General features: G+C 37.2%; 1 protein-coding gene across 1 annotated transcript; it reads left to right on the top strand.

Annotated features, from left to right (window-relative positions):
• The first annotated feature begins 13,141 nt into the window (after positions 1-13,141).
• LOC113056530 (ectonucleotide pyrophosphatase/phosphodiesterase family member 7-like) lies at positions 13,142-16,477 on the top strand. The gene is made up of 6 exons (XM_026223306.1): positions 13,142-13,511; positions 14,461-14,606; positions 14,741-15,373; positions 15,461-15,716; positions 16,048-16,171; positions 16,262-16,477. The coding sequence occupies exons 1-6, from the start codon at positions 13,265-13,267 to the stop codon at positions 16,320-16,322; spliced, it is 1,467 nt and encodes a 488-aa protein (XP_026079091.1). The 5' UTR covers positions 13,142-13,264; the 3' UTR covers positions 16,323-16,477.
• Positions 16,478-27,317: the final 10,840 nt, after the last annotated feature.

Here is a 27,317-nt window from a genome sequence, read left to right as displayed (position 1 = left end):
TAGGAAATTAGCATTTTGTTTTATATTGATGGTTGAATATTTGAGTGTTTAAAAATATTAAAAAAATGTTAAAGGGGGGTGAAATGCTATTTCATGCATACTGAGTTTTTTACTCTGTTAAAGAGTTGGATTCCCATGCTAAGCATGGACAAAGTTTTAAAAATTAAGTTGTACGTTTGAAGGAGTTTTTAAAGAATCACAAGCGCGAGAAGGCTTTTGCGTTGAGAGTGTCTGGAAACTGTGACATTACCGTGAGGAAAAAACCATCATCCAAAACAAACCATGGCTAACAGTCAGATTCAGCGTATATTTATGATCCAGAATCAGATCCAGAGGCTGAAATTGAACAAGAGCAGCAGCAGCAACGACCACAGCAGGACGTCTCTATGTGGTATGTAAGTTATTGAAACTATATATATTTGCTTAGCGGTTTTGGAAAATGACTAAATTCCACTTTATGTCGTCTTTTTTTTTTTTTTTTAAAGGTTTACATGTGGGAAGTGCAGTTTGATGCCAACTGAGGCGGAAAATGTTTGCTGCCAAGAAATAGAACCAGTTATACTTATGTCTTGAAATGCATTATGTGGCCAGCTACACAAATGTATTTAAATACACACACACCATACATCGCATGTTGTTTACTTGATATGCTTACGCGCCGAAAGCTAAGTTAACAACACAGAGATATTTGAAGCAGTTTTACTCACCAACTCACTGCATCATCCTTAAGAAATAAACGATGTGCAAATCCGGCGTCAAACTGGGCCTTGTTTGTAAAACAAGCATCTTCAAAATGCAGGGAACAAACAAAAACACTTGCACAACTCCGTTGATGCTCTGTAAAAATAAACTCCATCCACTGGTCCCTTAATGCTGTTTTTTTTTTTTTTTTTTTTTTTTTTTGGTAATCTGTGCAGGGTTTTCTTGCCCTGGCAACCGAAAACACACTTTGGGGACATTTCGCTCTCTCGCTCTAGTCAGTGAATGTCTATGCTCTGGTCTACGGGCACACGCGCACTTTTCCGGGAGAAGTGCCCTTAGGATTCATATAAGGAAATTCCGCACCATCTAACGTCACACAGACCCATAATCGAAAAAAACTTTCCGAAACTTGTGACAAACCGGAAGAGGTATTTTTGGAACAAAAATACTCCTTCAAACGTACAACTTAATTTTTTTTACTTTGTCCATGTTTAGCATGGGAATCCAACTCTTTAACAGAGGAAAAAACTCAGTATGTATGAAATAGCATTTTGCATTTCTAATTTAAACATGAATGATATTTGAAAGCTGCACATTGCAACATTATCAGTAAAAAATACTTAAATGTCTCTTCCTCACACAAAGCTATCATAAAGCTTTAGAAGACATATAAAAGCTAATTGTTTATAAGGTTTTTGTTCATTTTTAGAGTTTGACAGCCCTTGATCACCATTCTCTTTCATTGTACAAAAAATATGCATTAACATTTTGCTAAACACAGCTGAAAGACGACCAGAGGGGTTTGAAATGACATGAAGGTGGGCAAAAAAAAGCCTTTCATAAACTTTCATCCTAAACCAAACGAGCATCATGCATCCACACCAATAGGTGTCAGTACAAAGTAGAACACTGCTATGAAGAGCCAGCAAAAATGGCAACTTTCTCTACTCAATTTCCATACAACCTGGAAACATGACCTTATAAATTTAAAAGTGAAAAAAAAAATTGTCATTTCATCTGGAGCAACAGCCACATAGAATTCCAATAATGATCAGATCTGCCGTAGACGCACTGACACGATAATAACTGAGAGCACTTTTTACTGACCTTATCGGGATTGCATTTGCATTGCACCTGCTGCCTGGTCCTTTTCCTATGCATTTAAACATGAGAATAATTAGAGTTTGTGTGATAATCGATTCACGTCATGTTCCACCCTGAGCCATAAACATGCATCGAAGAGGACATGACCTCGACTGCAGGTACGACGAGAAGGCCTTTTCCTCACTACCTTTTTTGCATTGTTGATCAACCCCCACTCCTTGCTCATATTCAATCAAAGTCACCACACCATTATTCATTACAAGTATTTGTTTTATGAAATCTCAGCCCAGGGGTGTGTTGTTTGTCCCCTTCCGCACACACATAAGAACGTACGCACATACGCCCCTCCCACCTCTGGTAAAACTGCGCTTGTAAATGAAATCAGGCTTAACCATGCGTTGGCTTTTCATCAATCTCTGTGTGATGGCTGCTCGCCCTTGATTCATGGCTTCCACCCTCTCCGACTCCTCCCTGTGTGTGCAGATATGAGTAATGACCCTCAATAGCCGGTTCCCCATCGAGCTGTCGACCTAAGGAACAACCACAGGAACCGAGGATCACCCCTATCCATTACCCTCTCTAAACACATTCATAATCACACATTTGGCTCCTTCCTCCTTCCTCAAAAGTCCCAATCCTGCAACATTCCCATTGAATGATTTCTATCCAGCCACTTGAGAGGTAAAAAAGCAGCTGGAGGGTGTTTGTGTGTTTACGCGTGCACTCAGCCCTCCCAGATACCCACGACATCTCTATCTGGCCAGTCCGACACACCATTAGCATAAACAAGCACCTGTGTCTGTGTCTACCTGTCAGGGCCCTGTCAGCATGGGTCTGCAGAGAAGAGCACGGTGCATTAACCCGGCCAGCTTATCTCCAACGCTGTCCACAAAGGGGGATTACAGTGCAGGAATTGCTTTTGGGAGTGCTGTCACTCAACCGCTGATTAGAGCCCAGCTCCGCTCCTCTATCACCTCGCAAACAATAGGGAATCCCGATGGCTCCGCTGCCATAGTTTTGATCAGACGCATCACGTTCACTGTCATTATCCTAAATCCGGAGAACATGACCCGTTTGGATGTGCCACCTCTTCATTAACAATTTGCACATTGCAGCAGTATGGAGAGATTCAAAAACTCTAGAGCTACTAAAGGCTAATCTATCGCGAAAAACTCAAGGTCAAATCGAACTGGCACAGAAGCTGTGCAGCTATACCGCCTGCTTAATTAAGCCTGGAACATAACGCTGATGGCTATATTTTTCTTCTGTCAGAAAAACATATTACGGCCAACAGAGGACTGACAGAAAGCAAGCAAACCTTTAAATTAGGCTTTAATTAGCTCTGTGTAAAAAAAGGAGACTGAGACCAGGCAATGTGTAACCAATGACAGTTATCTGACACTCTCACACAAAGAGACAATGCCTAATTACCCAAAACCTATTTAGCCTTTTCAAGAGTCAAACAATCATTTACTTGTGTACAAGATCTGCAAGTACAATGTGCAATAGCTAAATGTAGAATGGCCAGATGGAGACAAAATAAATATGCTTATTAACATTAAACATGGAGGGAGAAAAAAAATATGGAATAGGTTTTTGCTGAGGGCATCAAAAGCAGACTCAAACTTTATCATATTTTGGTGCAGATGCTTCTATTACTCAATAATAGGGTTAGGGTGGTAAATAAATAAAATAAAATAAATTACATTTTCCTATCCAGTTAAGATTGGCATAACACACCTTCAGATCTTACAAGCAAACAGCAAATTTGCACTCATGATATCCCGATGAACTACCAAAAAATATTGATTTTAAGGTCTAGTTCTCACTATTAACAAACCATTAACCATGGCTTTTGCATCAATAATCTCTTAATTTGCAGCTCATTAATAGTTAGTGAGGTAGTTGTTAAGTTTAGGTATTGGGTAGGATTAAAGATGCAGAATATGGTCATGCAGAATATGTGCTTTATAAGTACCAATACATAGCCAATAGGTTAATAATAAGCATGCTAATATGCAATTAGTTTACAATGAGAATTGGTCCCTATACTAAAGTGTTATCCTGATCTTATCTGCATTTTTTTATTTTAAAGACTTTAAGACTTCAACGATGTGTTTTAAACGAATAGTGCTTATGAACTACTGTTGAGAAAGTATTCTCACTTGAAACAGAAAAGAGACTTTTCAGAAACGGTAAGAGAAGGCCGATGTATCACAACGTATGTGAATTAAGACTGATAGTTGTACATATTGTTGGTGGTATGCAGTTGCAGTTCATTGTAATATTTTGACATTTTAATATGTGAATATAAGGATATTTTGGCACTTATGTACAATAATGTATGTACTTATGTACAATCGGCAGCCACATCACCCTGGAGCCCAAGACCGGTTGCCCACTGAAGCCAAGCAGGGCTGAGTCTGGTCAGTACATGAATGGGAGACCTCCTTGGAAAACGTCTCAGGTTACGAATGTAACCATGGTTCCCTGAATCTATAAAAACAAATCATGTTTAATTAATTTGAAATATCAACACTACTGGTTTCCTGTTAATAAAAAAGACTAACAAGCATTGTTGCCACAATTACAGATAATAATAATTTTTTTGTTTGAATACTGTTTGGTTAATGGGGGGGGGGGGGTATATAAAATGCAGTTGTAACAAATATAGTACAGAGTACATAGTATCTAAAAAAATAATGTATCATTTAGGAGTAGATAAGTGACAAGGGGGTAATTATTGCCCTTTTGTACAACCTTCCAAAAATCAAATTTCACATATTTTTGGCCATTCACAAGCAGAAGAACAAGAAACAGTGCAGAGAGCACATTATGCATTATATCAGCTTGGTTCATAAATATTAATTAGGTGACAATGACATTCAGAAAACTGATTTGCAACAGGCAGGTAAGTGAACACTAGCCATAGCAGAATTACTTCTTGCGTATTGATTGAGTTCAAGTCTGATTTTACAGAATGTATTTCTTCTTCCCACTGTTGCCAATCCAAACAAAACTAAATAAAAAAATTAAAATAAATTCATTATTTCCTAAAAAAATAGGAGGCCAAATTTCTCAGAGTGTTATAATGCTCTGGTTTAGACCTTCAAATTACTTAACATATTTGCATCAGATCTTCTGATTTTACTACCTGCCTGAATAATCACCCTCAGTAAATGTGAACATCTCCTTTCAACACAGAAGCTGAAATTTACTCTCAAAGAGAAGTTTAAATCCATGGCTATACTCTACCTAAATCATGTGTTCCTGTTCTCTCTTTGTCTCCCATCTTAGTTAATAACCAATACAGAGTCTAGCCATTGTAATTTTCTAACTCTTCTCTCACCTCCCAATAGCTCAGCACAATATCCAGCAAATAAGCCATTTTTTAATTGCCTGAATTCCCTTTTCTTTAACCACTTATGACAAGAACGTTCCCTATTCCAGAGACCTATAAACAGAATCTGGTTTCCTGACAAAGACATTGCCCTGTGACCCGAAGAGACCAACCTCAGAGTTAACGAACCTCGTGAAGTTTCAGAATTACAGTGTGGACTTCTCATTACACGCACTCAGCCAATAAAGCTGTGAGGTAAATTCATATTGTAGGGGAAAAAAATACATGAAATGCAGCATGTGTAACTGAAATCAATTCTGGGCTCTAATTTATTGCAAAACTGTGCTAACAGAGTTCATAACATTGATCCGTCGTAGCGTTATTACTAGCTTTGAGTTTTAATGTCCCACAGTCCAACTTTTCCCCATTTTGTTCGGCATTTAAATGACCACATAACTCAAACTTCTCTACTCGATCTTGTTAATGTGAGAGATAATCAGTGTAGTTGGGTTATTTGTGTGTTTTATGGGTAAGCCCACGGCAGAAACACAAAGAAGATGTAGCCACATTAATGTAGATCTGATTTGCCTTGATCTGTAAAGTACATTTAAATGAGTTTTTTCTCTTTAAAGAAAAAAAAAGAACTGCGTGGGAATGGGCTGTGGTTGGATGCCCTCTCAGCAGCTGCCTGCTTTGAAAAGAACGACTTTAAAATTACCCATATATCACTGTCAGCACACAAGGGGCTGCTGTTTCAGTGGCCTGCTGGCAGTCAGTGGAGGGCGCTAAGGTGGCACGGCATTCTCAGACCCTGTCCCCATGCCTCACTGCGCCAGTCCAGGTACTGTAACACACAAACACACACTATCCAATAGATTACACAGGCACACAATTTACTCACACAACAAGCACACAATGTTGCCTGCCAGAAAAAATAAACGCTCACTGTAAGAACAGATTAAACAAAGCAGTTGATCACAGAACCTTCTAGAAAATGACAATGAAAAAAAACAATAAAACAAAACTGGTGAAACAAACAAACAAAAATAAATTAACGACATTTCATCTTATATATTTATATTTGAATTTATGTATTCAGGTCTATTTATTTGTGTTCATAATTTTTTTTTTTTTTTTTGTGTTTAAGAATTTTGTTTATTTATATAAAGTTTATTTTAAGTTATTTATTAAGTTTATTTATTAATTGCCTGATTGATTGACATAAAAATATCCAAGGCTTTATTTATGGCAGAAATAGACAATAATTAAAAAATAATAATGATAAATAAATAGAATAGAATAGAATAATAAAATAAAAATGAATTCACAAACAGCATTAAAGTAACTCTATTAAATCTCGCAATTTAACATTTGATCCCAGGAGCAAAATTTGTTTTGTTTTGTTTTTCAAAACATCTACAATGATAATACAATATATATATATATATATATATATATATATATGGTTCTGGACGTACTGATCACAGCATGACAGAATGCTCACCACAAAACAAAACCAGTTAAAATTAGAACCCAAACCTCTGGATCCGGACAAAAATGACATCCTCCCCTGACCTAAAGCTGAACTAAACGTCAAACAAAGCCAGGTTAACCTGCATTTTTCTAGCTTTAAACACAATTCCTTGAAAAAGAGTTGAACCTGAGTGGCAGGTAATTAGCCAGCTGCGGCTTTGGTGGAGTCTGAAAAGCCAATGACAGCTTATGTCCCCATGAAAAACAGCGTGAAAAGGAGACAGGAGACGAATCCGGCCATACTGCACTCATCTGTTATACTCACAATTAACACACTTAATTAATGAAAGAGATCTTGGTATTAGATCCGTATGTGACTGCTGCTGTGTAACAACATTTGCTGTTAAAACTAATTAAGTAATAAGAGTTGAATGCAACGTTGTGTGGCTCAGAACGCATTTGTCACAAATGAACGTGACGCAGGGCTGCGATAATGTCTCACAGCTGCCTCGCCAGCCATACGCCCTCAGTGATACAAGCGCAAATGACCAAAAACGACAGGAAAACAAACCTGCTACGATAAAGCATACAACATTATCCATTTCATTTTACTATTACTTGTCTTTCCCAGCATCATTTTGTCGCTGATGAGTCACTATAAGACAAGATGACATATCTCTGCAGGAAGCCTCTCCTCTCGCTTGATTACAAACCCCGGTTGACAAATACAACCACTTAACAACATCTTTTCATAGGTTTCGCACAAACAATATCGATACACGCTTCCTCCGTGCATTCATTTCCCCCAGCGTTATATAGTGAATGCTATCAAGTGGCTATCAGCGAGTGCAACTTTAACGATTCACCAAGGTAAACCCATAAAAAGGAGAACTATTAAAAGGCTCAGAACTAGTGTTACAAGGTGCCTTTCAAACTTGTAATATGATAGCTGAGGCCACAGTCTAGTATTTGAGGGCTTAGGGTATGTTATTTGAAGTGCCCGGTGCAGGGCTTAAGACTAAACCTAACCAGAGCTTTACCTAGGCTTAGTCCTAATCCTGCTTGCACAGTGCCACTAGGAGACCTCCACCCCCTTGGCCAACTACCAGACATGCCGCCTGTTCAGACCAAACAAGCACTGTGAATATAAACCATAAGCTCAATGAGCACGTACAAATTGAAGTTTGCTGTGACTTTGATGTTTCAAGCAGGCCAAAACCCAGTCATACAATTCAAATGCGTGTATTTACTGGAGTGGTATGTTGTGGGACTGACTTTGACAATTTTCTCTAACTGAGCTGCAAATGCGCAATCCAATGTACAGTCAGTGTCAATGTTACTTAAAATTGAGATAAAACGAAAGTAGAAAAATATGTTTTCTTTCATATGGTGATGTAGCTGAGTGCGACAGATTATCAAAATGTTTTCATCCTGTGTCAAAAGTGAGGAACAAATCAGGATTCATAAAGGCAAAAACTAAAATGAAATGTGTACGCCAACTAACGTTTTGCACTCACATAAATAATTAAAATAAACCCAACACTGTTTATTAAAATGTGATAATTAATAGAGAATCATGTCTGATCTGAGCGTTTTTATTGTTCATAACTTCTGGAGAGAAATGATGCAGACACTGTGACTAAGATCAAACTTTCTTGTGCGCATCCATTGACCACCTGCTTTGAAAGGCTATGGCTTCGACTGTATGTGTACGTTAGTGTACGTGTTGTCTCGTGTAGCCAGACCTTCAGACTAACAGCAGATGGTCTGGGAACCTTGGCATCTTTGAATGGCAGCCAAGTCATGTTTAGGGGCGTGGAAATATCCCTACAATGATAGACCATGTCTACAACTCTTGGACGTATTTCAAAGATTCTATGCCACAAACTTTAAATATTTCACGTAAAAATCCAGTGTTTAGTTGATCCTGATAAGCGCTCAATATCCCAGTTGTAAAAATGACAGCCTCCTTCTAACATGAAGGAGATTGGCATCACGGGATATTTGTTTCCAGGCAGAACGTTAAATAACGCGGCACCAACATCTCCTGGAAATCCTGTTTAATTCAACCAATCCGATGACGACTTCGAAACTCCCGGAATGTTTCTAATTTACAGTGTCAGACATGCATCCATCTCATTGATATGCATCAGACATGCATCCAAAGGTTTGTGGGTGAGATTTCTGTGGCTGAGACTAGTCTCTGTGTTAAAAACCAAAGTATGCTTTGGATTTAAATGATTGGAAAAGTCAGAAAGAAACCTTTCATTTTCACTGGAAGATTTAGTTGACATTATGAGGTCAAAAAAATGAAACATATGCAAAATAAATCATTCACAATATGATCTATGACATGAATGTGGAAAACAGATAGGGTGAATTTTCATTCCATGCCAACTTTAAACGCTTCACATGTGCAGAATGAAGAACTAGCACTCACTCTGTGTCTAATACACACGTCTTTCGTTTTCTGTTCATGTATGCAGGTGAATGTAAATGAGAAAAAAGGAGCCCTGATGACAGTAATAGGTTATCTTCCAAGAGATTAGGTGTTCACCTTGAACCCATCCCAAGGCCAAAAGCAACCCCCATCTGAGCAACTAGCTGTCAGATGATTTGATTGACTTCAATAAGGTCGCATCATAAAACACTACTGACCAGCCTCCAAGATAAAATACTCTCCCAGTGATATACGAACAGACATCATTACCATCGATATGTGATTCTACCTTTCTTATTTCATAAACGGTCAAAGAGGGCAGTGGTGCGAACTATGTACTGAGGAAAGCAAGAGTGCTGCTTCTCTTTTGAGTAACTTGTTAATTGTAGACTCAATTTTGCCAGTCCAAAAATGTTTGTGCACATGGACAATTTGTGAACTAGGTGATGTATGCTTCAATTCAATTATATAAACCTATAATGTATCTTAAAAATAAGGCAAATGGATCAATATTTGTGGTTACCATACCAATAATCTAAACAAATTCACACAGAGATCAATATAGAATGGATGACATGATTGAATAACCATAACTGTTATATGAAAAAAAAAAATGCTTTTATTACTGGCAATCACATTCAAAAGCTTAAGTGGTAATCACTGCTGTAGATCTAAATGGTCCTTCCCATTTACCACCAGTTGTTTTCAATAGTCATGATAATATATCACCATGTCCTCAAACAGCTAGCATTTGCTAGCTGAGAAAGTGCATCATAAACTGCATTATTAAATGAGATTAGTTTTGAGGTCATGAACGTGTGTCACACGGAGGTCATACTATAAAACAACCACAGTTATTCAGTTATTGAAAGCCTGGGTCACGACCATGAAATTACCAACACAAGCGAATGGGAACTAAGAGGTCGTGCGTGCCATACATTGATGTTCAAATGTTCAAAACATCTTGTGGGTCTTCTAGACTACATTTCTGAGATCTTTTTTAACATGTCTGTACAAAGTTTATTGGGGGAAAAAAACTGTAAAAGAGATGTTTGCTCTCAATAGAATTTCCTGCTACAATACTTCTTATTCTTTTTGTTATTTCCTACAGCGGCTAATGAACCGGAAGTCTTGCACATTCACAGAAAACCGCCAACGTTACTTCTGCGTTGAAAAAAGACAAAAAAAAAATAATAATACTCACACTAAGCTTTTACCAAAGATCATTTCATCCAATTATACGACCACACTGCGATGAATGTTAATAGATTGCGCATCTCAGTGCCTCCGTAGTGTGAACCACCAAATGAAACTACAGACAGGATTCCTGCAGGTAACCATGACTGAAACTAAACTGTGTCTGGCGCCATCAAGTGGCTGTAAGAGGAACCTAAACCACCATTTATTTTAGGTTACATTTAAGCACCATTTTTTTTGGGGGGGGGGGGGGGGGGGTTATGTCTTCCCTGTGGTTCAGAAGTTCCTGCCACAGCTGTTCCAGAGATTTCTGTAATAACTACCCAAAAGGTTCCTGTCACGTATAAGAGCCAATCTATTCCCGGCATTCCTTTAAAGCTTAGGAGGTGGCAGACAGGCAGGCACAGAAAACAGGATTTTATTAGCATTAAAAGCGGGAAGACTGAAAAGTGAAGATATAACATTTGTTAAACTTTAAAGCTGAAGAACTCAGTTCATTGTTTAGTATTCTCCTGAGTAACAGGGTTTACATATAGTTACAAAAAAAAAAGTTTCACACAACATATATCTAAAAATGATTACAGTCTGTCATATTGATCACTCATCTTGATATAAAACGTGTTCTGGAATGTGAAAGTACATTGGTTGTAAAGGCAGACTGAATTTATTCATTCTCAGTTTGAGTATTTCTCCCTCTGGTGGACAGTTTCGTGCAGCACAAGGGTAAATTGGCTGTACAGTACAAATGGGAAATCTGGACTCATTCTTAACCCTCTCAAAGCAGGCGTTGCAGATTTGCAACGGTAAAGTAACTTTATTACTCCAGATACATATTTTATGAATCTGGAGTACTAAAAACATTACTAAAACTAAAACTTAATTTGAGCTTGAAAGGGTTAAAACTCCTCAGGACAAAGTTTGGTAAAACAACAAAAAAAGTAAGACCAGGTACAAGCACACTATGAGCAGTACAAAAATGGAGGTTCTAAAGATTGTCCCACACACATACCCTGATTTTCTTACAACCCCCGTTTTATAAAGACTGTATGTACTGGGGATGGAATTGTGGGAATGAATGATGAAGCCTGAACACTAGGTAAAAAAATATATATATACATAAACTTCATATAGCTTACATTTTATTTAATGTCATAAGCAGTGAACTATAAATGAATTATAAAACTATAAGGAAAAGAGCTGAGTAATTGCCTGTGCCCTTTAAATTCTGATAAGGCTGTCAGATAATGCAAGATAACAGAAACATGCAATCCTTCTCATAAACCTCAATGATAATGTTAAGTCTTAAGTCGGCAAAAACCGATGCCAAAGCACCTGGAAAAGAATAGAAGAACAGAAAGAGCTGACAGCAGAGAAATATATAATGATCAGAATTGTTCTGTGTAAAAACAGTAGTCCTGGCATGTTATTTGTCACTGAGCATTTTGTTGCTAATATTCCCAGAGTCCCTCTCGTTTCCAGCCAGAGATCACTGCACCACAGGCAAAAACAAACTACTGCTGACCATCTTTGATGGGTTCAGGTGGGACAACGACCGGGATGTGGACACATGTTGACTCTGCATAATACCACTGAAACTGGACTGCAAATCTAAGGCATTTAAGATTATGTTAATAAAAATGAAGTTTAAAATTAAAACATCTGTCCAGAATTTGTATAGATGCTTATCTTACATAATATGACAGGAGATAGGAATTAAATACTGAGTGAATAAAATATTTATGATTTCAAAGAGTATTACTTTATTATCTTTGTTTGAGACAGAGGGAGAGAGAGAGACACAGGCTAGAGGTGACTTTTCTGCCTTAATTTTCGGTTGAAATCAACATAAAAGCTACGTAACTTGCATAATAAAATAACATATAAATTTCACATGGTCTGAACATAATGGAAGCCAGTGAAATATACTCACGGATCAAGAATCAGCAAATTATGGAAAAAAAGAAAGGCCTCAAACAGAAGAAAAAACACCATAGAGCCGCGCAGTTAAGATCTTGACTACAACTACAATTGAAACGTTTCACAATGACCTAAAAATTCACACCACAGTTTTATAAAGAAGCCCAGTACAAAATTACTCCTAACTGTTGTGCAGGTCTGAACCACAATTTTGAGGATTACACTAAATTAGATTAGAAACGTGAAACTACAAACTCGAGTGCATTACCATACTCATAACACAGACATTCCTTTGGGCTACAAAATTACAATTTCAAATGTGCATCATTTCAGAAAACAAATAATAAGAATAATATGCATAAATATTGTGTGGTTACAAACAATGGAAATACCCTTTGTCAACAATGACCGTGCATAACTTAGGACTCCATGCTGAAAAGACCAGCAGGAATGTCCAAGCTGTTTAGCGTTGTTCCAGCTGGCTATCCAAGGAAATTGTGCCAGATAAGAAGGCTGGTGGGAACAAAACACAGCAAGATGTGCTGGTCATTTCAGCAGGGATGATTCCCAAATTGGTTAAGAGCAAAAATTAGTCAACAACAGCCCTTATACAGCTTCCATTCTTTAATATAGCCGACCTTTTGAAGCACTGTCTGATTATTAAAGTCCACTTTTTTTCATCCCAATTGCATAAGCATAGATAAATAACTCACTTAGGCAATGTGTCTAATGACTGGTTAGACACTTATCTTTACCTTCACACAATACAGCCTTGATATAAAACACCATGTTTCATTTTATAAGCAGTGAGCAGTAAATCTTAGAAACGCTGCTCAGAAAAGAGCTGTATAATTGCTTTTGTCCCATAATGCCTGATAAGCCACTTGATAAGATATCAAAAGATAGCATAAGCATGTAATTCGTCTCATAAACATCAATAGTGTGAACTTTAGTGTGCAGAAAGGGATGGAAAAAAAACACAAAGACAAAAGGATCAGTCAAAAGCTGAGGCTGTTAGATCAGAAGCAACCCTCGGACCATCCAGAGAGAAGCACGTTTGTTACATCAGCTGTGGTGGTGAAATACCCGTCATGTTATTGGCACTGAGCATTTTGCTGCTAATATTCCCTGAGTCTCTGTCTGTTCCAGTCAGAGATCACTGCACTACAGGCAAAAACAAACTTCTACTGATCAGCTTTGATGGGTTCAGGTGGGACTACGACCGAGATGTGGACACCCCAAACCTGGACAAAATGGCTGAGGAAGGAGTCAAGGCAGCATATGTCACTCCACCTTTCCTGACCATCACCAGTCCTACACACTTCACCCTGTTATCTGGTAAGGAGAAAAAAACGACAGCAATACATTTCTAATTTAAAGTAAATAGATAATTTTACAAAATGCAAGTTTTAGATGCATGCTATATTCTAATATCTACGGTGAATTAGTTCTTAATCAGACCACTGAATATATAATTGCATATGCAAACATGCTAACATTTGGTATACATATATAGAAGCCAAAACATATGAAGTCTCATTATTTGTTTTATTATTCTTATTATTATTTTTTTTTAAATAAATTACTTATTTTTTCAAAATGTGTCTTTACGCAGCCAAGTTTAGGTTGCTCTTTTCTTGCGCAAAATTTACTGTAAAGAAATAATTTAAAAATAAATGCAGATTAAATGATGTCTGCTCTGACCCACCTTAGTCCAAATTAATAACAGTATACACAGTTGAAATTGCTTAGTAAATGCATTGATGCCACATCTGAGCAGCATTAAACAATGTGTAAAGACATTTAATTACCACTTCAGAAGTTCTGCTTTGCCACCTTTGCAGAGTAAATTTGGCATGAGCAAAGCATTGATTGTTTGCAAATGCAACTTGCTTTTATATAATGCAATGAAATTTACACAGGTTTTTTGGTGTAAGTGCATCTTATATGTCTAAATATTTTAGGCACACTGTGTTTATATTAAGACAGAGAGAGTAAAGACAATGGATGTTTAGTTAAAGGCAGCTTTAGGAACTCAATATACAGTACTTTGATTGTTAATTTAGCTCAAACAGACAAGCGTAATGCTAGAAACGCTAATGTCATGGGTCTGATTCCTTAAGAATGCACGAACTGATAAAACATATGCAATATACAATGCATGCAATGAAAGATGCTTTGGGTATATGTAACTGCCAAATTTTCAAACCCAATAAAATCTTCTGGGAAGTCTCAGCATAATTCAGAACTCATAAATTAGTGTCACTAAAAATATCTCTTTTCCTAGGAAGGTACATTGAGAACCATGGGGTGATTCACAACAACTGGTTCAACACAACCACACAAGAGAAGAAACAATACTACATGACACAGTTTGTGGATGAATACTGGGATAATGGCAGTCTACCCATTTGGATCACTGCTCAAAGACAGGTACGTCTCAAAAAGCCTGACACAAAAGCTTTAGTACATCTCAAATAAGAATACAAATACTATATCACATCCTAATATACATACATTTGCTTTAAATAAAATATGAAGTGACTAGTAAATGTGTCCTTTCTCAGGGTAAGAAAACTGGATCCTTACATTTCCCTGGCACTGCTGCCACTTACCAGAAAGAAAATATCCAAGTGAAGGAGGTGGAACCGAGGTATTATAACCACACCAATGAGACGGCATGGAGGGAGAAAGTGGACAAGGTCTTGAAGGAATGGTTTAAAGATCAAGACTTAGATTTTGTCACTTTGTATTTCGGCGACCCTGATGAAACTGGCCACAAGTACGGGCCTGATTCACCTGAGCGCCGCAGGGCAGTAGAGAAAGTTGACCGAACTGTGGGCTACATAAGGGAAACTGCTGAGAAACACGGACTCAGTGACCATCTGAATATAATCATCACAGCTGACCATGGAATGAGCACTGTCTTTAAAGGAGATCAAGTAAAAGAGATAATACTCACCGACATCCCAGGATTCTCCTTGAAAGATCTGAAATTCCACATGGTGGACTATGGACCTTTTGGGCTGCTGCTGCCCAAAGAAGGGATGCTTGAAAAGGTTTATCAAGCCTTGAAAGGAGGTCATCCAAACCTTCACGTTTACAAGAAAGAGGACATGCCTGCTCGACTACATTACTCCAAACATCCACGCATCCTACCCATCGTTCTCTACGCAGACCCAGGATATGTCATCAATGGGGTAAGAATTCCATAAACACCTATAATAGACACGATAAATATACATGGAAAACATTGGGTTATATGTGATAATTTCAAATTCTTCCAGTTCTACACATTCCAGACCAATAAAGGGGAACATGGCTATGACAATGAGTTCATGGACATGAAGCCTTTCTTCAGGGCAGTAGGACCCGATTTTCACAGAAACTTGTTGGTTGGACCATTTGAGACTGTTAGCGTTTACCCGCTAATGTGCCACTTACTGGGGATAAAGCCAGAAATCAATGACGGGTCACTGGGTGACACCAAACACATGCTGATATCCAACGGAGAGTCATGCGATTCTGGAGGCGAATCTGGAGGTACTGTATGTTAATAAAAGTACAGATCTTACATATCTGACCAAATAATTCAAATTAGATCCGAGATAAGAATTACTTTGATTATTTTTAGGGGTAAAACTGCTATATTATGTCAGACACAATCTCTGCTTTGCCCTTAACTACCTTGACAGTTTAAGACAACTTATCATGATAGTCATTAGATGTTGTATTTTGATAAGTTATTACAAGTATAACTCTTTTACCCTGTCCTTCACCCATGAACCAATAACACATGAACCAACACTATCATCATCTTATCACAAATTGCATAAGTTACAGATAATCAATGTTTTTTTTCATCCTCTTGTAGAGGCCCCCAAGTCAATTCTTCATAACGTGTTCGTTGGTCTTGCTGCTGTGGCTGGATTTTTATTTCTTGTGTGTGTCGTTGTTACATCCTTCAACATGTATAAAAGATGGAAAGCGAATACAAGGTACGACAGTTGAAATAAGTATTTTTTTTTTCCCCTAGCACATTATCAATTAAAAGTCTGACGTATTACTTTGCCTTCACTCTCCAACAGAGGAAAAGTCATGGATGATGAGGACCAGATAAAAGCGGACTCCAAGCAAACATCGTTCTAAGACGGACATTTACTTATTCTTGAATTGCTTGTCATTTAATGCTTTTTTTTTTTTTAATTTATTTATTTAATTTAATGAGACCACAATGAGACGTGAAACATTGAGGGCTTTTCACCCCACTTAAATCCTGGATGTAAAATAGATAAATAAATTAAGTTAGTTAAAAAGATTTTTTTTTTTTTCATATTTTTATATTTAAGTATTCACGTCAAGGCATCTTGACTACAAGTGTCATTAAAAGAAAAGAGGAACAGATTGTACAGTACTACGCTATTTAGTTAGTAAGTCCATGTACAATTTGCAGTTAGCTAGGGTTGGGAATCGATTGGGTTTTATTCACTACCGGTGCCATTTCCATACTGTTAAAATGGTACCGGTGACTAAACAGTGCCTGAATCAATACTTCTATAAAAATAAATAAATACAATAAAAAAAGTCTAAAACGGATAACTTTAAAGAACATTACAAATATTTAAAATAAATCCATAGCATTCACACACTCTTTGGATGCTCTAATTTCCTAAACTTCCCTTTATCTAAGGCTAATAAATGTATTTCACGATCCGGGACATTGTTTAATACAACACCAAACACAATGTTTCAGTATCTCTGTCAATATCTCTGATATTCAGTTAAAATAAGTGCTGTCTGTCACTGTCTTTAATCAGTTCTGTGAATGACTGTATGCTCATTATTTATAGAGTAGCAACAATGTCATTTGTAAAGTACAGTCTTAGGCACATTAGTATTTTCACCCCAAAAAAGAGTTTTAAACAAGTTATTTATATCTTTTGCTGTAGTATGTCAGTAGGAAATATCAGTTTACATTTCCAAACATTAATTTTGCCATTAATTTTAATAATAATCTAGTGAGATTGTTGAATGCACAAGCAGTCTGACAACACACTACCAAAAAACTACTGCACAGTAGTGTATATATAAAGTATGTATAATTAAATTAAGTGTATTTAAAAAAAAAAGTGTAATTAAAGTGAAGGAAACAGCTGTGGTGTGATGAGCGGTGAAAGCAGCGAAAACTTTACAGTAGATGGGAAAACCGACTGCTCCCTCCTGACCTTTTGTAAAATGTATTTATGATAAAGAACTGCACATATATATAACTATCTATCGATAAACACACACCTCGTGTCCTCGTTTGTGTTTGAGTCTGCTCGAGCTGCTCCGCAGCGGTCTGCAGATCGAAAAGCGCACCGAAAGACGGAGAGGAGACCGGTCTGACGCCGGTTTCTTATGAAATCTAAGCGGACTGACTCTGAGGCGAATGCGAATCTGAGTACAGTTTATGGAGCTAAATGCTATAGCCCCGATAAAAAAAAAAGCCTAGCGACGGCCCTGCTTGTGTACATTTCAGAGAACCAGGACAAATATTTCAATCGATCGCTCAGGCATTTAAGAGGTAACGTTACCGAAATGAGGCACTGAAATCTGCGTTCTTTTAACCCTACAATTAACCCTTCATTCATATTGTTATGCTGATGAAATGTATTTAAAATGTTCCATTAAATTAGAAATGCTGAAAATATAATTTGTCATTTTAAGAAGTTGTTTTAAATTAGAAATGCTTTGTAATGATTTGTAATAAAAATTGCTTTACTGCCTCATGTTGATTAATATGCAGCATATTGTATAGCTACAGTATATACTGATGCCATCTGGTGGAAATAGTGAGTATTTTCCAACTCAAAACAATTGTGACACTATGTAAACCAACTGCTTCCAGCTAAATAATAACTGTTAATGATGACACATTATTTTACTCAAGTCTTGAGACTTTCTTGTCTTCCAATTCCCCTCGCATGCAAACTCACCTTATACTCCACACAATGGGCTGGACAATACCAGTTGGTTCTATGGAAAAACACAGCGCAGAAAAGGAGCTTAGGAGGACTAAATGACTGACAGAAGTTATCATTACACAAAGCTGCAGATTCAATGATTTATGATGAAATCCCATCCAGTCATGTGGAATTTTCCCAAAATAAGTTTAAGTAAACAGCTCATGACAAAGAGGCACTCAGAGCGGGCTGGTATGCATAAACAGTTTGAACAGTGTGCTGCAGTGTAGCCCCCTCATAACACACTCTCACATACACACACACGTACACACACTCAGTCACCCGCCAGAGCAGAGCCAGTCTGGAAATGTGGAGTCTCCCCCTGGCACGTGTGCCAGACTCCCATCCATCTTCCAGTGCAATAACATTTTTCTGTCTCTCCGTCTGTGTCTATTGCTTTACTACGGCTGCAGGACACACAGTCTTCTCCTGTCTGTAGAGATCATCCTTTATGCTTTTAAAGCAACACAGGCTTGAATGCAGAAATTTATCACACTACACTTAGAGTCAGTGAGATGTCTTTCAGAGGACATATTAAAGCTAAGCATATTAAAAGTTAAACTCAACACTTGTGGCATGATGTTGAAATCCACAAAAATACATTTTGACGTCCTTCGTTTCCTTTCAAAAAAGGAAACATCTGGGTTACAGTAGGGTGCTTACAATGGAAGTGAATCGGGCCAAATTTTAAACTGTAAACAATGTGCATTTTAGTATCCTTGTGGTGCTAGTATATTTCATATTTTCTTTTTGTTTTAATCATAGGTAAAGTTTTAGCAATTATGTTTTGTTTTTTTGTTTTATTCGTTTTTGTATTTTTTATATTTAGAATTTGCATTTATTTCTAAGTTTTCGTTATTTTAGTACATCAAGTTAAACTACATGAAAATAATTGTTATGGTTTTATTTTTAGTAAAAAGAAAATTATTAAGAAAATCATGTAAATCACTTACTCTCCTTTTCTATAGTTATTTGCAGTTACTGTAAATGGAATGTTATATGCAATTTTACAGCTTAATCGACATGAAAATGAAACCATAAAATTGTCTAGTACCAATTTTAGTTTTAATATAATGTAAGATATTTTATAAAATTATAAGCTGCTCATTTCTGCTTTTAAAGCCTTCAAAACTTTGCCATTTAACCATTAGGCTATATCATTAATTGCATTTTTAAAGAAATTAATTGAAATTTTGTGGTAATTAATATTATGCCACAAATGCTTTCTGTGGAGCTTATACCAAACATGTAATATTCCCTTTTGTCAGTACACACATGCATCCTTTTAAACTTCACCCAGTTTTGGATCTGTCAGTAAGTGTTAACTGCTTTGCTTGCTCTTGAGACCTTGTTATGACTGTCGTTTTGGCTGGTCAAACACTTGGGAATTTCCCTCTGAAGACCTACATAGCACTTTTATTCTATCACAACATGTCAGCTCCTAACCAGGCCACTCTAATATTCTCTGCTCTCATCCATTATGAGCTGTGAGAGCCTATGTCAAACAGCCACATTCTTCTGAGTGGATTCTCTCCTTCCCTCCGACTACATGCTTGTCTGCGACGTTCAGCCCACAGAAGCACGCTTGAGCCGGGAAACAAGCATGTTTACATCTGAGGCTTAACAAACATACTGTGCTGAGCTGAAGGGAATGCACAACTCAGTTTCAAAAGGATCATGTGGACTATTTTTCCAGGGCTATTTCAAGTTCACAGTGTATTGCTTTTTTGAGCGCCGCCTTTATTCCTCTCAACGGGCAGAATATACCGAAATAGTTGTCTTCTATTAATTTGAACAGTCATATAAATTGAAATTCAAATATAGAGCCTTTTTATTGTGGTCTATCCAATAAAACCCTTAGTGGATGAGGTTTGAAACCATCTAAACTATTTCACAAGGACCGGCCAAGATGCACTGGTGTTCTTGGTCAAACTCCATGTCTTCCAGCGGCCTTGTCTCGCGGGGGCAGACAAGAATCATGTCGCCGGGGGCAGACAAGAATCATGTCGCCGGGGCTTGCGACGACAGATTTACTCTGACAAGCTCTGCGGTACGGCCGCCTGGCTCCGGACACCGGCACACCTCTGTAACATACCTGTCAATGAGGTGTCACTGCACAGAAAGTGCGCCGTGCTTTCTTCTCCAAAACTGCTATGGAAACACTGACTCAACACCTCCATATCCTCACTCACGCACTCGCTCGCTCCCCAAGCAGTTCTGATGAGGCATTCCTTTGAGCTGAAACAAGGCATGGATCCATGATAACTTCTCCTCATGCCAGAATGGGTGCAGGTCGGTCCTCCAATGCTTGCCTCATGCTTTCATGCCTGCCAGGTTGAATAACTCAAATGTAGCTGCAAGATTTAGGAGGTAATATCTATGTAAAGAAGGAAATGGTCTCAACAGCAAAGCCATAAATCTGTCATTCCTTCTTTGATGGATAGATGCTTCAGAATCATTTTCACAAAGCGGCTGAACAAAAAAGCTAACATTTGTCTGTGTCATATATGGTTTGCTTTTATGTATTTGTGCGAGCAGTAAGGTGTATGATATGGTTCTAATACTTCAGATGCTTTTTGCAATGCAAAAACAAATGATGTCCTTCTTTGTAACATATTTACAGACGGAAGAAGGTTTAATCAAAATCTGGTTATGGATTCTCACGTATATTAAAGGGGTCATATGATGCGATTTCAATTGCTCCTTTCTCTTTGAATTGTTACTGTAAAGATAAAAAATAATGTGTTGTTTTAACCTTAAACCACATAAACACATGTCATTACACCAAATACACAAAATAATGTCCATTTAAACAGCATCATATGACCCCTTTAAGAGTACAATGAGTCATATGCTAAATGGAGCCAAACCTCTCTGAGTGTGAATAAAGAACAAATTAACCAACAGGCAACCGGCCATATATGCCCAAAGGCCTAAGACCACTTCACCTGACCACCATAAAACAAGCCAGATAAGCTGATTTAGTGTACAATGACAAACTTTTAAGGAATTGGAACATTAAACTTACTATGAAGAGTGCTGCTTTACTGACTTACCTGGTCATGAAGGAGAGCTGATAGTAGGCTACACCAAGCAATCAGTTTCTATGACTTGCCAATAAACATAACTAGGCCACATTCATTCTATTTATTCATTCTACTGTAGTTATTTCTGTATATATTATATGTAACACTTTATATATACTGTGTGTATATATATATATATATATAATGTGTAATCATATTTACATAGACTGTTTATATTTCTACACTGCACTAAAACTTTAGTAATTGTTTAACTTTTGTATGGATAATTAATACGCAAGGGGCGTTTTGGCGGCAAATGTATTTTCTCTTCCGGCTTAAGCACGGTAGACATACGTAGCAACAATTTGAAAATAATTGTCAAATAAATTCCAGCAATATGGGGTGATGATGAATACTATGATGTCCCTATAGACTCAATTCAGTGTTCCAGGCTGAATTAATCAGTAGTTATGGAACTGGGGTGTCAACAAAGTAGGCAACATACTTTCTTGTTAAAATGGTGGTGTCGTGTTTTTTCTTCACCATAAAACATAGCGGTATAAATGAAATATAAGCTAATTAACCCATATCTTTGTGGGTGTGATGTAAAGGGTGCTGAATAGCCTCTCAGTCAAATACCTGTGTTTCTAAATTTTAAAAAGTCTTAAGGTTTTTTTTTATTTTTTTTTTTTTTTTGGTGACTCATACTAGTTAGGAAATGGCACAGCCGTTCGGTGTTAAACCTGTCTATGGATTGAATTAATTAATACGAGTTCTTATATGTTCCACTGGGGGGCGCTTCGTGCTTGGCAGCAAGACAGAGGATGCTAGAAATGTCTACATAACTGGTACGATGGCAATAATCACGACTGATCTAAAGTGATTCTGATGTGTCCTTCTGGATGAGATATACATCTAGAAGAAAATTAATGCTGCTAAAAGTTTGATTAAATTTTGCTTTCATTAATATATTATCATTACTTTTTTATATTATACTAACTCTTCATGGTTATTCTAATATTATACAAATATATGTATGTATAAGTGGAATATGTCAGTATACTTTCACCGAATAAGGGTCAGGATTGAGTCAGATATAACAGATTCTAAAACAATAAGATAAACCATTTTTTACATTTTTGTTTTGTTTGGCAGTGAAATGCAAGAAAAAGAATAAAATATTTCGAAAATTGGATTAGCAATTCTCCTGCCGCCTCTATCCATCAACAAAGCCACTCGTTTACTTTGGAAAATGCAGCCGAGACATTTAATGGCAATATTCTTTATGAGTGTTCACATCTTCTGTTACACCGCTTCTCATGTTAAGAAAGGCTGTGATCCATAACAATTCAGTCCTGAGCCTGTATTTGGAAACAAATAGTGGGGGTATCATTCAAGAGGAATTCTAAACTTTGATTCCATTACATATACAGACACAAAAACATGCACTCACATGCTGTCTCATCCAACACACACACATACACAAAGCAATGCTCATGTACAGAGGCACACGCGAGAGTGGCGCCACAGTCTGCTGGGTGCATTTATTATGGATCAGCTTTGCCAATACTTTCAACACCAGTCCAGCCTCCTTCAAACAGCCACAGGCCGATACATGATGGATCCCATTTTTGCATAGAGAATTAATGCAGGAGAAAAAGTTCTTACGTCGACCCGTGTCAGTGCCGCCATCAAAAACACCTCTCAGTCCAACTGCTAAATTTTGTGAGTAATTGATCTGGACAGCGAAAGACTGAGATTTCAGGCCTTGGCTGTAAAATTGTGCCGCAGATTTCCCGGGTGGCTCAGTTGTTGAGCTCTTGATGAGCTTCCATGATGTTAATTAGCTTGAACACAAACAAAATACTGTTTCCATGAGGACTGAAGGCGATCTGTTCCACCTCATTACAAATTAAACCTCTATACATTCATCTAATCTCCTGTAAATATCTATTGCAGCAGCCGAGCATGACGACAGCACTGTAATATTTCAAACGGAGGAACCTGATCTACACTTGAAAATATTGAGAATGAAGCATACGGGTGGTAACTGCGTACACAGAGATCTGTCTTTCAGTAAAGGATTAAAATGTTTGTTCAAAGCGTTATGAATACAGAAGAAGAGATCCTTCCTCTGCTACGGGAACGAGCCCATTCTTTACAATATAGACAGAGATGGGTGGAACGATGGCACAGAGCCCACATTGGCCTGGCGATTGGGGGAAAATTATAGGCCTACGCTGCCAATTTCTTAAGGGGGAAAAAAAACAAGGAGGAACAAAAGGGAGATGAAACTTGCGGTTTGATTAAACCTCAGTTGAGTCAAGTATTTGCCATCCCTCATGTTTGTGTAGTGTTTTGGATGGGGAGAAAGGATGAGAACTTGAGCTCAAACTGAAGGCAAAAGGGGCTTTAGGCATTTCTGTCTGTCAACCTTGAGGTAAAATGAAAAATATACGCTTTTAGATTATAATTATTATTATTTAAGATTAGGGTATATAAGGTTGCCAGACACTGAAAAAAAAACTAAAATAAAAAGAAGAAGAAGAAGAAGAAGAAGAAGTAAAAAAAAAAAAAAAAAAAAAAAAAAAAACTATAAACTATAAATAAATAAAAAGAAAAAAAATAAACTGCATGCATTTTAGTTTTTTTATATTTGGATAAATTTGCAGTCCAGATGAGTGTGCATTGATGTTCCCCTTTCATTAACAAGGAGATGTACTTTAATCATATCTGGTTCCAACTCTCTTACACTTCAAAGTCAGTTTGAGCCTGCACGTCTGCAAATATAGCTCTGATCTTCCAACATATGACATGCAATCATCCGCCTGACCCCATTGCTATGATCTCTGGCATGAACTTGAGATCACGCTGACCTTTTTCTCTGTGATGTTATCCTCAAGAGCAAACAAAGATATCCCAATTACACCTGGCCATTTTCAAAAGGTGCCTAACAATAGCGTTTTAATGTCGTCCAAGAACAATATAATGCTATTGAGATTTTGAGAGAGACAAAAAAAAGATTATAAAATGAAGTGAATTTCCTTGAAGCAGAGTAGTGACAGACATCGGCCTGAGGCTTATGTTGATACATGTCTCTTCCTGACATCATTCACATAACTGTAAATGTAAGCTATAATAAAGAGTTTTACCACATGTTGTTTTTTTGAATGTCACACTCCCATAAAATATGAGAAATGTTGTCAAGGCTGTAGTGACACATTTCACTGCCAAAGTTAAAAACAGCATAATTTCTCAATTTTACAGATATGTTTTCACAGTTGGTGTGTTTTTGTGTTTCTGTTTTTGGAGGCTCATCTGGTCCAGCTTTAACAGTTGAAATGAAAATGTGTATAATAGAAAACAAACAAAACGCTAATGGAACTCCACAACACAGGCTACAAAAACTAAAATATATATGTATATATTATATGGTGGGATCCAACTAATACTAATACTAAAATGTTGTATATTTATTATTTAATGTATATGATGTCCAGCATGATTTGAGAAATGTTCCAGAGAGCATTAGATGTGCAAAAAATATATATTATCTCTCTCTCTCTCTCTCTCTCTCTCTCTCTCTATGGCTTGATACTTGACATTTAGCCAAAATCTATATATTTTATTTAAACATTAACGTTTTAACGTTAGTTAGTGTGTAATGTTGCTGTTTGAGCATAAACAATATCTGTAAAGATACCACACTGAAAGTTCAATGTAAACAGAGATATCATCTTTTAAAATTCTGGCAGTTTAATGCCTACAAAAACTGCTTGTAGGGACTACAACGTTACTTCCCGGGTTTATGACATCACAAACCCTGATAAACCCCGCCCCCAGGAACATGCAACAAAGAGGGCAGGGCCATCTTGCACTGCTTTAGAAAAGATGAAGAAAACTAGGGGTGAACGTAAAAACTATTCATATATGAATCGTGATTCTGTCTTCAAATGATTCTAATGGATTCACAAGTTTCAAAATCTAACCAATCATAGCCTATCCCGTTTTTCTGAGGGAGGGGATTCATAAAAGCAGGAAAGGATCAGCATGTTTATAGGAGAGGGGACAGAGCAGTGTAGAATAAAGGTAAATTATGTAAAAAATAATGTGATTTTAAAAAAAAATGAAACAAAATACATAGCATTAACACATGTAAGACTGCACCCCATAAACACAATCAAGTTTAGAAAAAAAAAGTCAACCATCACTTTAATTTTTTTTATAGGTTATATTCTATAATATGATAATTAATAATTTTTTTTGTATTTTTTATTTAAATATTTTTTATCATGGCTTAGGTCATGTTCTACCATCTTAGATTTAGTGAAAATACTGCATATCAATAAGCTTTTAAGGATGGACATTGTTTGAATGTTTACATTTACATTTTAGTCATTTAGCAGACGCTTTTAACCAAAGCGACTTACAAATGAGGACAATGGAAGCGATCGAAGTCAACAAAAGAGCAATGATATACAAGTGCTATAACAAGTCTCAGTCAGCTTAAATGCAGTACATGTAAGGGATTTTTAAATAATATAATACATAAAAAGAAAACAGATGGAAAAAGAATAGAGCAAACTACTGTTTGAGGTCTTTTTTTTTTTGTTAACTGTATAATAAATTAGAAGAAAACAGATAGAATACAAAAATATTAGAAAGAGAGTAAACTCTTTAAACTCTGTCTAAACTATAAAACTCTGAATCATTAAATAATTATGTAAATATATTTGCGAGTGATATTGGAGCTCTTTTGTTTTTCTTTGTTTTTTTTTGCAAGGAGTTTCTCGTTGGTGTTGCCCACAGACTCACTCACATCCCCAGGTTCCTTCGGTTTGAGTTCCCTCCATCCTCTGCACGCCAGCTGTTTGGTCAGACCAATGAGAGGCTTTCTCTTTAAGGGAGTGTCTGTGCAAAAAAACAATCTGAACATTTAATGACTGGTGGTTTTTCCACTGTGTCATGGTTAGAGGAGCGCCTCGGTGGCCAGACTGTCTTTCATCACACCTGATTGTTAGCGATACTGGATGATCTCCAGAACTTGGGTGGCATGTTAGATGTTACTAGGCAAGATGAAGTTTCCAGTTATATCTCCTGGGATGTGATGCCCTGAGACCCATGAAATTGGATTATTCAGAGCATCTATGAGTGTTTATGTCCATCGAGGTACATTAAGCCGGTGTTGAAAACACGCATGATGCTGCCCAGTGTTCACTGTGTGAAAATATGCCTCATGCAGAGAGAAAGAAAGACACTGGCACACAGCATTTCCTGTTAAGTACAGTGGAGTGACAGGTCCATAATCTTAGTTTATTGGTAAACTGGAGGAACAGGCAGTGTTTTTATTCTGTGGTGAGCTGAGAAGGATAAAGATGTCATGTTCCTTCATGTAAACCCTCCTTTCTGTGCAAAACCAAGCGATGCTGCACAATGTGCTGCTGGATTAAGTCAAAATCTATGTAACAAAAGCAGGATTTACTCTTTTGGCACGAGGAAAAGTTTCATTTTTGTTTTAAAGCTGTGTATTAGATGTTACGTTGAAGCTTATGCATGAATGATCCCTGACTGAGATTTACTCTAAGCAGAATTTAACTCTTTAAAATGCTGCAGTGTAAAATGTGTAAGATGGAAAACCATCTTATGTGACGTTTGTCAAAAAAAGGAGGTTAAACTTAATCGATACGGAGTGGAAATTCAGTATCTTCATTCCTTTGCGAGGTCAAGTTGTTCTTTTCATGCCAACGGACTTTAGGCAGCAGACAGAGCAGAGAATGTTTTTACATGTGATCATCCATCCAGCATGTGTTTCAGGCGCCACGCAGATTAAATGAAAGAGTCTGAAAATGAAGGTCTTTAACTTCTAATCCTTTTACAAAGACCCTTCAGACTGTCTGAGGACGGAATGGCATCTCGGAGGAAAAACAAAACAAAACAAAACAAAGAAACTGATCCACTCCCTCCCATTGTCCATTACGATCCAGATTTAACTTCCTAAGTCAAATTAAAATAATATCACCTCTATTAGCGTCACATCAGCGTGGAGGGCTTTATAAATAGTGGCGGTTTTTTTTATATGTACAGTAAGTGAAATAATAAAAAAACAGTTCACG

Source organism: Carassius auratus, chromosome 37, assembly GCF_003368295.1.
Source record: "Carassius auratus strain Wakin chromosome 37, ASM336829v1, whole genome shotgun sequence".
In the NCBI taxonomy this organism is placed as follows: Eukaryota; Metazoa; Chordata; class Actinopteri; order Cypriniformes; family Cyprinidae; genus Carassius; species Carassius auratus.
This window is presented reverse-complemented; position numbering and strand designations above follow the sequence as displayed.